Genomic DNA, 16,007 nt, shown 5'->3' with positions numbered 1-16,007 from the left:
GCAGCAATTACGAAAAGCTTCTTAATTGAACAATCGGTTGTGTGGGATATATGCTATATATATGACTGATCTCATAAATTTTTTCATACAACAATATGTACAATATACGAAAGCATGTGGTGAAGTTTGAAGCTTCAATCTGATAAATTGAGGAAGATATGACCAAAATTCTCTTTTCTGAAAAATCGGTTGTATAGGGGATATATATGCTATAGTGGTCCGATCTGGCCGGTTCCGACAAATGTCTAATCGGACACTCAAATATACCCGATCACCAAATATTATGAAGATATCTCAAAAATTGACGGACTAGTTTGCATACAAACAGACAGGCGGAAATGGCTAACTCAACTCAGCTCTTCATCCTGATCATTTCGGTATACTTATTGATGGGTCTATCTATTTTTTAAGGACTTACAGTTTTGAGATTCATGACAAAGTTAATATACAATTTCATTTTCATGAAAGGTGTAAAAAGTGGAAGGAAAAAATTTCAAACTCGTCGAATTACAAGCAAAATAAAGTGTGCACTTTCTTTTCGAAAAAGTTCTTAAAAGCATATATATTTAATTTCTATACAATTTTCATATAATAACAACGCGCACAGAGGTAAAGCCATAAGTATTGGTTTGACTTTGGGTCGTTTGGGAATAATAGTTGCTTCAAATATGATTGCCGTTATGCTGGAGCCGCTTTGTAATACAACATTTGCCATACTTACGGTATCAATATTGTGTAAGTGAATCATTGAATCATACATTTGTTCATTTACTTAATATGGAGTCAGTATTAATCGATACTTTTCTTTTTTATAGTTAGCGGATTTTTGGTGCACTTTTTACCAGTTTAACGCTAAATATCATCATAAAATGTTGTTGTTATTGTAATCAACAATTTTGCTTTATTTTTAAACATATTTTTTTTTTATAACATTTACTGTGTGTTAAGACGAATCGTTGTAACAATTTACTTTTTGTATAAAAAAATCGTGTGCTCTTATTTAACTAAGTATGTAAGTACATAGTAAAATAATAAAAAAGATAGAAAATGTAAATACATCCACTATGGTTAACTTTAGAGTTTACGATTTCTTCTCGAACACAAGCGAGAATTTCGAGTCTCGAGAAATCGATAACCCGGCTTCTCGCGAGATTTTGAATCTCAAAATACTCGCAAAGCTGGCGAGCTACTCGACATTCAATTCAGTCGCTGCGTTAGCAATATTCTATGCATCTGGATGATTTTGGCTAGTGGTTTTGTGAAAATTCTCGCTTGTGTTCCAGAAGAAATTGTAAGCTCTATATAATACTGCAATGCAGTGATTAAATTCTCTGTCGAGAAGCATGCGAGTTTAGCGAGCATTTCGAGATTTGAGAATTTCGCGAGAAATCGAGACTCGTGAAAAATTTCTTCTCGAACATTTTCGAGGAAATCGTAAGCTCTAGTTTACATGTCTAGGAGAGTAGTATTTGTAAGTGTATCTATCACATATAATAGTAATTTTAACACTTATTAGAAATTCATAAATTTTGAGCGAACTTAGCAGGTGCGGCCCCCTTATTGGATTTTCAATTCAACATCGTATGTATGTAGTTTGACATAATTTTGAAAATAGCATTTGATTTATTTGGTTTTAAAATGGCTCATCAGCTGATGGATTTTCTATAGCGCGTGCCTTCATAGAATAACTAAAACATTAATATTCAGAATTTAAAATTAGTTCAACGATCATCTACTCACCAGGTCAGGACTATCTAGCATGCGCTGATGCAAAAGTTGTAATAGTGGCGAACGTTTACCAAATCTATTCGTACAAATGTGTAAAGTATTTTTTAAGTCTTTTATTCCCACGAAATTTTGTGAGTTTTTCCAAATTTTAAAGTTACCTTGCTCTTGCTCGATCCCCATAATATGTGTCCAAATCTTGCAAATATTTAAGTGCATCCGCCATATTGCTGATATCATTATTTCGTGGTGGCCGAGAATTAGCACTGGTGGTATGTGCTGTCAGAAGTGCAAATACAATGACAGTAATGACTCCCAGGCGAATTGTGGGTAGCATGTCTAATATGTGTCAGCATAAAGTTAGAAGAAGAATTGTATGAATAATAATATGTACTAGAGTTCGCCCAGTGGTTGAAATTCAACCACAGGAAAGGAAAGGACAGGAAAGGAAAGGAAAGGAAAGGAAAGGAAAGGAAAGGAAGGAATATCAATGGAAGGGAAATGAAAATAAAAGAAATATAATTTGTCATTTTGATATAATAATAGGAATATTCGATGGGTAATATAATGAATAAATAAGCTCAAAATAGGGAAATTTTATATTGCTCTGGCAGGAAGGGTATGATTTAATCAATCTGCTTCTCGTAAACAAAAGGTAGGAAAAGGAAAGGTAAGGAAATGAAAAGAAAGGAAAAGAAAGGAAGGAACCTCAATGGAAGGGAAATGAAAATAAAAGAAATGAAAGAAATGAAAGAAAAGAAAAGTAGAGGAATGGAATGGAAAGAAAAGGAAAGGAATGGAAAGGAAAGGAAAGGAAGGAATATGAATGGAAGAGAAATGAAAGTAAAAGAAAGGAAATAAAAAGAAAATTAAAAGAAAGGTAAGGAAAGGAAAATAAAGAAAAGGTAAGGAAAGGTAAGGAAAGGAAAGGAAAGTAAAGGAAAAGAAAGGAAACGAAAGGAAAGGAAATGAAAAGAAAGGAAAAGAAAGGAAAGGAAAGGAAAGGGAAGGAAAGGAAAGGAAAGCAAAGAAAAAAAAACAAAGGAAAGGAAAATAAAAGAATAGAATGGAAAAGAAAGGAAATCAAAGGAAAGAAAAGAAATAGACTAGATGCATGATCAGCTATGTATTTTTGTTTAATTTTTATTGTGTACAAAGCAACTCCTCGGCCATGCTCACGATTCAGCATAGTACACAAAAAGCAAGCACACATACACAGCCTGTCTATAGTATGAATAAGTGCATGTGTAGTGGTGTGACATTTATGTTAAATTTTTTATATTAAAATGTTTTTTCAAATTTTTTTTTTATTTATGGATAACAGTGCAGCTCAAAATTTCCTATCAATACCCATATAATTTGTATACCTTAGAATTATAGTTTGGTAGAAAACGGTTCCACAGTTTTTCATCTTGTCTATTTATATATAAGATAACAAGTAACGAAGGCTAAGTTCGGATTAATCCGAACATTACACACTCAGCTGAGAGCTTTGGAGACAAAATAAGGGAAAAACACCATGTAGGAGAATGAACGGAGGGAAACCCTGGAATGTGTTTGTATGACATGTGTATCAAATGAAAGGCATTAAAGAGTATTTTATGAGGGAGTGGGCCATAGTTCTATAGGTGGACGCTATTTAGGGATATAGCCATAAAGATGGATCAGGGTTGACTCTAGAATGTGTTTGTACGATATGGGTATCAAATGAAAGATGTTAATGAGTATTTTAAAAGGGAGTGGGCCTTAGTTCTACAGGTGGACGTCTTTTCGAGATATCGCCATAAAGGTGGACCAGGGGTGACTCTAGAATGTGTTTGTACGATATGTGTTTCTAATTAAAGGTATTAATGAGGATTTTAAAAAGGAGTGGCCCTTAGTTGTATATGTGAAGGCGTTTTCGATATCGACCAAAATGTGGACTAGGGTGACCCAGAACACCTTCTGTCGGGTACCGCTTATTTATATATATATATAATACTACGAACAGTATTCCTGCCATGATTCCAAGGGCTTTTGATTTCGCTCTGCAGAACTATTTCATTTTCTTCTACTTAATATGGTAGGTGTCACACATATTTTACAAAGTTTTTTCTAAAGTTTTATTTTGTGTCAAAAAACCAACCAATTCAATCACCATGTTTCACCCCTTTTTTCGTATTTGTTATAGAATTATGGCATTTTTTCATTTTTCGAAATTTTCGATATAGAAAAAGTGGGCGTGGTCATAGTCGGATTTCGCCCATTTTTAATACCAAGATGAAGTGAGTTCAGATAAGTATGCGGACTAAGTTTAGTAAAGATATACCGATTTTTGCTCAAGTTACCGTGTTAACGGCCGAGCGGAAGGACAGACGGTCGACTGTGTATAAAAATTGGGCGTGGCTTCAATCGATTTCGCCCATTTTCTTAGAAAACAGTTATTGTCAAAGGAGCTATGCACTTACCAAATTTCACAAGGATTGGTAAATTTTTCTTCGACATATGTCATTAAAAGTATTCTAGACAAAATAAATGAAAAAGGGCATAGCCATGCCCATTTTAAAATTTTCTTTTATTTTTGTATTTTGTTGCACATTATTATTACTGGAGTTGAATGTTGACATAATTTATTTATATGATGTAAAGATATTAAATTTTTTGTTAAAATTTGATTTAAAAAATTTTTTTTAAAAAGTGGGCGTGTTCTTCATCCGATTTTGCTAATTTTTATTTAGCACACATATAGTAATAGGAGCAACGTTACTGCCAAATTTAATAATGATATCTTGAACGACTGCCAAACTACAGCTTTCAAAATTTTGAAATTACTTTCTTTTAAAAGTGGACGGTGCCACGCCCATTTTACAAAATTTTACTAATTTTCTATTCTGCGTCATAAGGTCAACCCAACTACCAAGCTTCCACGCTTTATCCATCTTTGGTAATAATTATCGCACTTTTTCGGTCTTTCGAAATTTTAAATATATTTCGTTCATTTTTAATTGCGATCTGAGATAAGTGTCCAGGAACTTACATACCAAATTTCATTAAGATACCTCAAAATTTTATCGTGTTTAGGACCGACGCACGGACATGGCTAAATGAATTTCTTTTTTCGCCCAGATTATTTTGATGTATAGAAGTCCATATATACTTCGATTTGTTTATGCCGTTACGGGGTACCGTTATGCGAACAAAATTAATATACTCTGCGAGCCCTGCTCAGCTGAGTATAAAAATGAATGCATTTTTTGTTATAGGTGTTATAGAAAAATTAAAAAATTTACACACGGCAAAGGTTGCTGCGACATGTTTCTGAATTCCACTTTTTCATCAGCTAGTTTTTCGGAAGCTGCGTTTTGGACTCGATATCTTCATCATACTGCATAAAAAAAAGAAGATGCTTCTATCCTCACCCTGGCCCACTTGATTATTGGTATCTAAGTAATGCCTTTTTGTTGCTATTTCTTGTATACAAAATTGGGTGCATACATATATACACTATATTGTAACGAATTTACTACAAATCCTCGTATTTGCAACCCTCTACCAAGTTCGAATCACTAAACTGTTGAATAAATAACTCCAATATTTAATAATGCAAAATGGGCTTTATTAAAGCACTTCACAATAAATAGCTCTACTATTGCCCGACAGATTGCGTGCTTAATCAAACCTGAATCTAGCGCCTCTATCTGTCGCTGCCTTTTATACTCTCTGATTTCCTCGTTCGCATCTTCTAGGCGCTTCCATTTCCAGAATCGACTAGTTGACCATCAGCTATCAAATTTCTCAGCTGTAACTACAATTGCACGATTTTATAGCCTCTCTCTAATTGCATACTTTCGGGAGTATCTCAGATATATGCATGTAGTTGTGCGTTGATTCTCTGCTGCGTATACGTACATATGTGTAGATATAATGATTGATTCGTTTGTGTAGATACATAATGATTGATTTATGGATGTGCATGCAAGGCGCTGCTTAGCATCGGCTTAGAGATGGCAGTTCCCCTTAGTGTTGCTAATATTCGTAACAATATATATGTTTTGTTTTATACAAACTGTTTGGAATATTTTCAGGCGCGTTCAATAGAAGTGATAGTATAACATTGGACTTTTAGAAGTTAAAACTCAGCTCCCGAAAAGCTAGCTGATGAAGAAGTAAAATTCAGAAACATGTCCTAGTAACCATCGCCGTATACAAATTTTATTATTTTTCTCTAATATCGAAAAGTAAAAAATTGTATAAAGCTATATGAGACTGACTTGTCAATAAAAAAATTCATAAATTAAGGCTCAACTCCAAATAACTGGATAGTAAGCACTGTGTTTCATAGATTCACAGCTAGCTACACAGTTTTGTAAATCGGTTTGCCAACCTTACTAACGGAAAATTGGAGCACTTATAAGTTTAAATCAAATATTTAAGTAATGCTGTATTTTGAAAAAAAAAATTACCAAATTATTTTTTTGCAAAAAGCCTTGAAGAAAATAGTTTCCACCATTTTTTAAAGTTTAGATGTTAGTTATCTGATGGACGGTTTTGAAAATCCATTAACGATCTACCACAAACACTGAAAACTTAGAATAACGGGTAAAACATGCACCTGCACTTCTTTCAGTTTTGTTTCGTATTGAGCCGTTTGCCGGGGCGTATGAGTAACATATTTTCCTGGAAATTTCAGACAATATTCTTTTAAAGTGCTGATGGACACCATGCTTACCACGTTACTGCAAAAGAACCTCAGAAGAAGCATCGCTGTAAGCTCAAGAGATCTGTATACCAAACCGCAGTTCTTAGAGTAGATCAGCTTATCGCACTTAAACTAGCGTTTACCTCGTAATTATAGAACTTCGAAAATTAAATAATTTTTTGCAAAATTATGCGAGGTTTGCACGGCTTCTGAGCTTTGTAGGGGTTTTTGAGAGCATTCAAGAGTTGCCCATTTATAAAAACATTGAATTATGGTGAACGGAAAGTAAATCTTTAGCAAAGTCTATACCAAATTTATGCGTATTGGTTCATTTACTCATAACTTTAAAACGGTTAAAATACGTAAGGTTCCGCATTGTTAATCTTGCATTCGAGGTTTTGAGTACCCCTCCAATTAACAAGTGGGCGCAAATTTAAGACGCCCCATAAACTGCGCAAATACACTACATTTGCCAATATTATTTATATTATATTAAATTTTCTGTGATTCTTGTTAAACTTTGTTTTTGTGTGCTTGTGGAATTAATTTAAATGGAATTCAAATTTTTTCGTCAGCTATTTTAAGACCAGAACTCAATATTCTAAAAATATATCACTTTTTAGGTAGAATATCTTCAAGACAAAAACTGTGCGGAGTTTCACAAAACAAAAATTCCCCCTGGCTTTTGTTCCGGAAGCCAATCTATGAGCGAAGTGCAATATTTATTATTTTTGAAGCATTTTATGTGGCAACTAAAAATTGCCAAAATTACAAAAAAATAAACACAATTTGGCAGGATCGCCAAAGCAAAATTTTCAAAAATACAGTAGCCGATATTTGAACTGAGTAATCGCTACATAAGAACATACTTGTATGAGGTAATGGACTACGAAAAGGACGCGGTACTTGAGCAAAGTACTCGTAGTTACTCGTATCGAAGAAACACCAACTGTATCTGGACCAGCTGTTGAAGTTAATCAGAGGAGGAAGGCAAAAAAGAGACGTGTGGGCGGTGAATACGATGGGAAAATGAACAACGACTCAGATGGGAGCGACATGAATCACAATTGTTAAAGTCTGGTTTACCAGAATATCGTGTGATCTAAATTAATCAGTTTTCCAAATGCTCTCCGGACATAGGTCTTTTAAAAAAAGTGCACACAATAAAAAAGCGTAGTTACTAATTGCGTTAACGGCGATGTAGACGAGGACAAATAATACTACCAATGGAGCCAAAACCAACAAATGTTCGAGAAAAGAGTCACCAGAATGAATGTCGATAATGCCCACAACAAAAATATTTTGCTACGTCTAAGAGCCAGGAACTTCTTAGAAGCCATACTCAAAACAAAAAAAGTGGAAGGTTTGTCGTGCCTTATATTTATTATACTCAGTTGAGCAGAGCTCACAGAGTATATTAAGTTTGATTGGATAACGGTTGGTTGTACATATATAAAGGAATCGAGATAGAAATAGACTTCCATATATCAAAATAGTCAGGATCGAAAAAAAATTTGATTGAGCCATGTCCGTCCGTCCGTCCGTCCGTTAACACGATAACTTGAGTAAATTTTGAGGTATCTTGATGAAATTTCGTATGTAGGTTCCTGAGCACCCATCTCAGATCGCTATTTAAAATGAACGATATCGGACTATAACCACGCCCACTTTTTCGATATCGAAAATTTCGAAAAACGGAAAAATTGCGATAATTCATTACAAAAGAGAGATAAAGCGATGAAACTTGGTAGATGAGTTGAACTTATGACGCAGAATAGAAAATTAGTAAAATTTTGGACAATGGGCGTGGCACCGCCCACTTTTAAAAGAAGGTAATTTTAAATTTTGCAAGCTGTAATTTGGCAGTTGTTGAAGATATCATGATGAAATTTGGCAGGAACGTTACTCCTATTACTATATGTACGCTTAATAAAAATTAGCATAATCGGAGAAGGACCACACCCAGTTTTAAAAAAAAAATTTTTTAAAGTAAAATTTTAACAAAAAATTTAATAGCTTTACAGTATATAAGTAAATTATGTCAAGATTCAACTCCAGTAATGATATGGTGCAACAAAATACAAAAATAAAAGAAAATTTCAAAATGGCGTGGCTTCGCCCTTTTTCATTTAATTTGTCTAGGATACTTTTAACGCCATAAGTCGAACAAAAATTAACCAATCCTTTTGAAATTTGGTAGGGGCATAGATTTTATGACGTCAATTCTTTTCTGTGAAAATGGGCGAAATCGGTTGATGCCACGCCCAGTTTTTATTCACAGTCGTCCGTCTGTCCTTCCGTATGGCCGTTAACACGATAACGTGAGCAAAAATCGGCATATCTTTACTAAACTCAGTTCACGTACTTATCTGAACTCACTTTATCTTGGTATGAAAAATGAAAGAAACCCGATTATGACCACGCCCACTTTTTCGATATCGAAAATTACGAAAAATGAAAAAAAATGCCATAATTCTATACCAAATACGAAAAAAGGGATGAAACATGGTAAGGTAATTGGATTGTTTTATTGACGCGAAATATAAATATAGAAAAACTTTATAAAATGGTTGTGACACCTACCATATTAAGTAGGAGAAAATGAAAAAGTTCTGCAGGGCGAAATAAAAAACCCTTAAAATCTTGGCAGGTATTACATATATAAATAAATTAGCGGTATCCAACAGATGATGTTCTGGGTCACCCTGGTCCACATTTTGGTCGATATCTGGAAAACGCCTCCACATATACAACTACCACCACTCCCTTTTAAAACTCTCATTAATACCTTTAATTTGATACCCATATCGTACAAACTCATTCTAGAGTCACCCCTGGTCCACCTTTATGGCGATATCTCGAAAAGGCGTCCACCTGTAGAACTAAGGCCCACTCCCTTTTAAAATACTCATTAAATCCTTTCGTTTGATACTCATATCGTACAAACATATTCTAAAGTCACCCCTGGTCCACCTTTATGGCGATATCTCGAAAAGGCGAACACCTATAGAACGAAGGCCCACTCCCTTTTAAAAATACTCATTAACACCTTTCATTTGATACCCATATCGCACTAACAAAGTCTAGAGTCACCCCTGGTCCACCTTTATTGCGATACCTCGAAAAGGCGTCCACCTATAGAACTAAGGCCCACTCCCTTTTAAAATACTCATTAACTCCTTTCGTTTGATACCCATATTGCACAAACGAATTCTAGAGTCACCCCTGGCCCACCTTTATGGCGATATCTCGAAACAGCGTCCACCTATGGAACTAAGGATTACTCCCTTTTAAAATACTCATTAGCACCTTTCTTCTGATACCCATATTGTACAAACAAATTCTAGAGTCACCCCTGGTCCACCTTTATGGCGATATTTCGAAAATGCGACCACCTATACAACAACCACCACTCCCTTTTAAAATACTCATTAACTCATTTCGTTTGATACCCATATTGCAAAAACGAATTATAGAGTCACCCCTGGCCCACCTTTATGGCGATATCTCGAAACGGCGTCCACCTATGGAACTAAGGATTACTCCTTTTTAAAATACTCATTACCTTTCATTTGATACCCATATCGTACAAACATATTCTAAAGTCACCCCTGGTCCACCTTTATGGCGATATCTCGAAAAGGCGAACACCTATAGAACGAAGGCCCACTCCCTTTTAAAAATACTCATTAACACCTTTCATTTGATACCCATATCGTACTAACAAAGTCTAGAGTAACCCCTGGTCACACCTTTATTGCGATAACTCGAAAAGGCGTCCACCTATAGAACTAAGGTCCACTCCTTTTTAAAATACTCATTAACTCCTTTCGTTTGATACCCATATTGCACAAACGAATTCTAGAGTCACCCCTGGCCCACCTTTATGGCGATATCTCGAAACGGCGTCCACCTATGGAACTAAGGATTACTCCCTTTTAAAATACTCATTAACACCTTTCTTTTGATACCCATATCGTAAAAACACATTCTAGAGTCACCCCTGGTCCACCTTTATGGCGATATTTCGAAACGGCGTCCACCTATAGAACTAAGGCCCACTCCCTTTTAAAATACTCATTAACACCTTTCGTTTGATGCCCATATTGTACAAACAAATTCTAGGGTCACCCCTGGTCCACCTTTATGGCGATATCTCGAAACGGCGTCCACCTATGGGACTAAGGCCCACTCCCTTTTAAAATACTCATTAACTCATTTCGTTTGATACCCATATTGCACAAACGAATTCTAGAGTCACCCCTGGCCCACCTTTATGGCGATATCTCGAAACGGCATCCACCTATGGAACTAAGGATTACTCCCTTTAAAATACTTATTAACACCTTTCATTTGATACCCATATCGTACAAACATATTCTAAAGTCACCCCTGGTCCACCTTTATGGCGATATCTCGAAAAGGCGAACACCTATAGAACGAAAGCCCACTCCCTTTTAAAAATACTCATTAACACCTTTCATTTGATACCCATATCGTACTAACAAAGTCTAGAGTCACCCCTGGTCACACCTTTATGGCGATATTTCGAAACGGCGTCCACCTATAGAACTAAGGCCCACTCCATTTTAAAATACTCATTAACACCTTTCGTTTGATGCCCATATTGTACAAACAAATTCTAGGGTCACCCCTGGTCCACCTTTATGGCGATATTTCGAAACGGCATCCACCTATAGAACTAAGGCCCACTCCCTTTTAAAATACTCATTAACACCATTCGTTTGATGCCCATATTGTACAAACAAATTCTAGGGTCACCCCTGTTCCACCTTTGTGGCGATATCTCGAAACGGCGTCCACCTATGGAACTAAGGATTACTCCCTTTTAAAATACTCATTAACACCTTTAATCTGATACCCATATCGTACAAACGCATTCTAGAGTCAACCCTGATCCACCTTTATGGCTATATCCCTAAATGGTGTCCACCTATAGAACTATGGCCCACTCCCTCATAAAATACTCTTTAATGCCTTTCGTTTGATACACATGTCATACAAACACATTCCAGGGTTTCCCTCGGTTCATTTTCCTACATGGTTATTTTCCCTTATGTTGTCACCATAGCTCTCAACTGAGTATGTAATGTTCGGTTACACCCGAACTTAACCTTCCTTACTTGTTTTTATACTCAGCTGAGCAGACCTCACAGAGTATATTAATTTTGTTCGCATAACGGTAATCGAGATAGATATAGACTTCTATATATCAAAATGATCTGAACGAAAAACGAAATTCATTTAGCCATGTCCGTCCGTCCGTAAACACGATAAATTTAGTAAATTTTGAGGTATCTCAATGAAACTTGGTATGTAAGTTCTTGAGCACTCATCTCAGATCGCTATTTAAAATGAACGATATCGGACTATAACCACGCCCACCTTTTCGATGTCGAAAATTTCGAAAAACCGAAAAGGTGCGATAATTCATTACAAACGACCGATACAGCGACGAAACTTGGTAGATGAGTTGAACTTATGACGCAGAATAGAAAATTAGTAAAATCTTGGACAATGGGCGTGGCACCGCCCACTTTTAAAAGAAGGTAATTTAAAAGTTTTGCTAGCTGTAATTTGGCAGTCGTTGCAGATATCATAATGAAATTTGGCAGGAACTTTACTCCTATTACTATATGTATGCTTAATAAAAATTAGCAAACACAGAGAACGACCACGCCCACTTAAAAAATTTTTTTTTTAAAGTCAAATTTTAACAAAAAAATTAATATCTGTACATTATATAAGTAAATTATGTCAACATACAACTCCAGTAATGATATGGTGCAACAAAATACAAAAATAAAAGAAAATTTCAAAATGGACGCGGGTTCGCCCTTTTTCATTTCATTTGTCTAGAATACTTTTCATGCCATAAGTCGAACAAATATTTACCAATTCTATTTAAATTTGATAAGGGCATAGCTTCTGTGAAGATAACTGTTCTCTGTGAAAATGGGCGAAATCGCTTGAAGTCACGCCCATTTTTTATACACCGTGCACCGTTTATACTTGAGCGAAAATATATATATCTTTACTAAACTTAGTTCACGTACTTATCTAAACTCACTTTATCTTGGTATTAAAAATGGGCGAAATACGGCTATGACCACGCCCACTTTTTCGATATCGAAAATTTGGAAAAATGAAAAATGCCATAGTTCTATGCGAAATAGGAAAAAAGGAATGAAACATGGTGATTGGATTCTTTTTTTACGCAAAACACAACTTTAGAAAAAACTTTGAAAATAGGTGTGACACCTACCATATTAAGTAGAAGAAAATGAAAAAGTTCTGCAGGGCGAAATCAAAAGCCCTTGGAATCATGGCAGGAATACTGTTCGTGGTATTACATATATAAATAATACCTGAGAGATGGTGTTCTGGGTCACCCAGGTCCACATTTTGGTTGATATCTCGAAAACCCCTTCACACATACAACTACCACCACTCCCTTTTAAAACTCTCATTAATACCTTTAATTTGATACCCATATCGTACAAACTCATTCTAGAGTCACCCCTGGTCCACCTTTATGGCGATATCTCGAAAAGGCGTCCACCTGTAGAACTAAGGCCCACTCCCTTTTAAAATACTCATTAAATCCTTTCGTTTGACACGCATATAGTACACATTCTAGTATCACTCCTGGTCCACCTTTATGGCGATATCTCGAAAAGGTGTCCACCTATAGAACTAAGGCCCACTCCATTTTAAAATACTCTTTAATACCTTTCATTTGATACCCATGTCATACAAACACATTCCAGGGTTACTTTAGGTTCATTTTCCTACATGGTGATTTTCCCTTATTTGACATAGAATGAAGGAAAAGCGTTCCAAAAAACGTCACCCTTGGTCTACAATTTGGTCGATATTTCCCAAACGTATATGATATGGAATTAAAAACCACTTATAAACCATCTACGAAACCCTGCGAAACCAACGCATCTAAGCTCTCAGCTGAGTAAGTAATGTTCGGTTACACCCAAACTTTGCTTTCCTTACTTGTTTTTTGGTATTTTTTGCCTTTTTCAACTTCTGAAGCTACTATCCATAATAGGGTTTTAAGCCTAGCTTTTAATAATGCTCTCTAGTATACTAAACTTTTACGGCACTTATCAATAAGATGTCAGTCTAGTGAGGTCTCAAAACGTGAAAGATATCATTTGTTTACGCTAAATAATTTATCACACATTAAACTTCATTCTCACCATAAACACCACTGGCTTTTAAGAACTTTGGACACAAATTTCGGCATTAGGACACTTTGTGAAGCAATTGGCTATCACCTCTATGGAATTGAATTTAAAGATTAATTACCTGTAGATTGATGTGTGACTAAAGTCAAACTAACTGTAAATGTGCACCGTTACTTCTAGATATTATTACTGATAGGCATTATCTGCTACTGCTCCTTTTTATACTTTTAGTCCGAAGTTATTGTTGCTATTGCAGAAGAATCCGATCGCATGTAGGCCTATGCAAAAATATTTTTATGATAACAACCACAATACCATTCGGAAAATGCTGTCACGGTAGCACGGAAATACATTTAGGGTTGAAATTAGCTAGTGATGTCAAAATTGAACATAATTATTAGATGCTGTACCGAAATGACGGGATCACAAAATCGTATATCATTGTAATAAATATTTTCTTATTTAGATGTAAAAACTGATGTGAATATTTATACTAACTAGAAAACTTTATTATATGGTGCACATTAGCGAGTTAGGGCAGCCGCCGTCTTGTGGTGGTAGCGTGCTCCGCCTACTACACTAAAGGTTCTGTGTTCAAATGCCGAGCAAAGTAACCAACTACAATAATTTAAAGTACGTTTTTTCAGAGAAAAGTTTTTCGAAGCGGAGTCATCCTTCGGCAGTGGTTTGGCAACACTCCGGGTGGAATTCCACCATTAAACGCTCGATATGAGTTTCCTCGGCGGTAAATCGCGCTAAGTATATTAGGGTCCATCGAAAATAAATGTTTCTTTTAGACAAACTGCCCTTTTATTTCTTTCAATAGTTTAGGTCAAGCATGTTTTGGTTAAGCGTATTGAGTGATAGATCGGTGAAATTCATTTGGATTTTGCTTAGGTGAACGTATCGTATTATGAGTGACAGGTATGCCGTTTCCTCAAATATAACACCGATATGTAATGCCTAATAAAAAAATGCAGTCCGTCAAAACATTTATTAATTCATATTTTTTATATTTGGGTTAAAAAAGTACACATTTGTGTTTCTCGCTCGGTATCATCACCTTTATATGTTGTTTGAAACGTCCTGAAAAGTGTTTTCGTTGGTCCATTTTCACTTTATATTGCTGGATCCGGCTTAATATGGCTAATGGCTACGAGTGTGCCGTGTTTGCGGCAATAATTCTAAAGATATCTTCCCTTTACCTATTAGCAGATGCTCTGTTCTCTTACTATAGTATGTTGACCATGTTTGTTTGCTTGCCCTGCAGATGTGCGAACACTATCTCCTGCGATCTGCCATGAATGTTTTTTTTGCTAAATCTGAGTGGATGATGCATTTCACCTGGCTCACTGGAGCTCAGAAAAGACTCTGCCTTGCGCGTCAGGCAGACTATTCGTTGGCCTCAATATGCCTGTGACCAGGAACCCATATTATCGTGATGTTTAATTTATCTTTAAAGGGGTTACCGTGATAGAATGACTGAAATTTACTTAATTTTGCAGGTACTCACGTTTCCCAAATTAATCATTTTCTCAACATTGGAATACAATATGGGGGAAGATATTGCGTGTATATGTTACGTTTATATCATGAACAGATCACAGTATTTATACCGCTAAGGTCCGGGTTTGATATTTGCCAGCTATGCTACAATCGACTTCTAACCAAAAAAGTAAAAAAAAGTATCCTACATATCATTGGATCCTAAAAGTCTCCAGAATAACCTCTGATGAAACTAATCATAACAAACGATTTTCGAAACAATGAAGTCAAGCTGACTAGAGAACAGGAGTTTGGAGTCAAAATGACATTTAAAACATTTACCTCATTTTATCAACTTAAAGATTCTGCATATATATTGAAGTGGAAAAGAGTTTTGGATGGCTTTTTTCAATAAAACTGTCTGACGTCTTTGTTTATATTTGTTGATATCATTGCGGTATCTAGTCTTAAGTATTCAATCAATTAAACATAGTTACACAAATTTAAGAAGGTTCTCAGTGTAACCATTCTTGAAAGAAATGTGAAGATTGTTTTGAACACTGCATTCGGACAAGTTTTGAAAACTATCGGAGAAAATCTTTCAACATCAGATTTCATACTCCTTAACACTTTTGAGATTCACAGATCAGATGAAAATTTTCTGCAACAGACGCAGAACGATATGCAGAGTTTCGTATCGTAATCCGTACCTGAATAAATAAATAAATGTAAGGCACGACAACCTCCGAGAGATTTTAGGCCGAGCTTCTCTTCCAATTAGCATCCTGCTCATTTTAATTTTTCACTGAGCAGCTTTTCATGCCACTTCCGAGGGGTGAAAATTTTACAAAAAAATTCGGCGACAGACGGAAGGTTTTAAGACCGGGGCAAACTCC

The 16,007-nt window shown here is 35.7% G+C and overlaps 2 protein-coding genes across 2 annotated transcripts in view; one reads left to right on the top strand and one right to left on the bottom strand.

The window, feature by feature from the left end:
• Positions 1–1,058, top strand: part of LOC137237917 (synaptic vesicle glycoprotein 2A-like) — a 36,560-nt gene extending 35,502 nt beyond the window's left edge. The window contains exons 6-7 of the mRNA XM_067762286.1: positions 608–735; positions 816–1,058. Coding sequence (XP_067618387.1) covers positions 608–735; positions 816–850 — 163 coding nt within the window. The 3' untranslated portion in view covers positions 851–1,058. The remainder of the gene's footprint in view (positions 1–607; positions 736–815) is intronic.
• NPF (neuropeptide F) lies at positions 915–13,856 on the bottom strand. The gene is made up of 4 exons (XM_067762287.1): positions 13,748–13,856; positions 1,887–2,064; positions 1,741–1,804; positions 915–1,675 (listed from the first exon to the last, which is right to left on the bottom strand). Exons 2-4 carry the CDS (start codon positions 2,060–2,062, stop codon positions 1,634–1,636), a joined length of 282 nt encoding a protein of 93 aa, XP_067618388.1. The 5' UTR covers positions 2,063–2,064; positions 13,748–13,856; the 3' UTR covers positions 915–1,633.
• Between the last annotated feature and the right edge of the window lie 2,151 nt (positions 13,857–16,007).

The sequence above is a fragment of the Eurosta solidaginis genome, chromosome 1 (assembly GCF_040869045.1).
Source record: "Eurosta solidaginis isolate ZX-2024a chromosome 1, ASM4086904v1, whole genome shotgun sequence".
Lineage (NCBI taxonomy): Eukaryota > Metazoa > Arthropoda > Insecta > Diptera > Tephritidae > Eurosta > Eurosta solidaginis.
The sequence above is the reverse complement of the archived record's forward strand: the minus strand, read 5'-3'. Positions and strand labels throughout refer to the sequence as shown.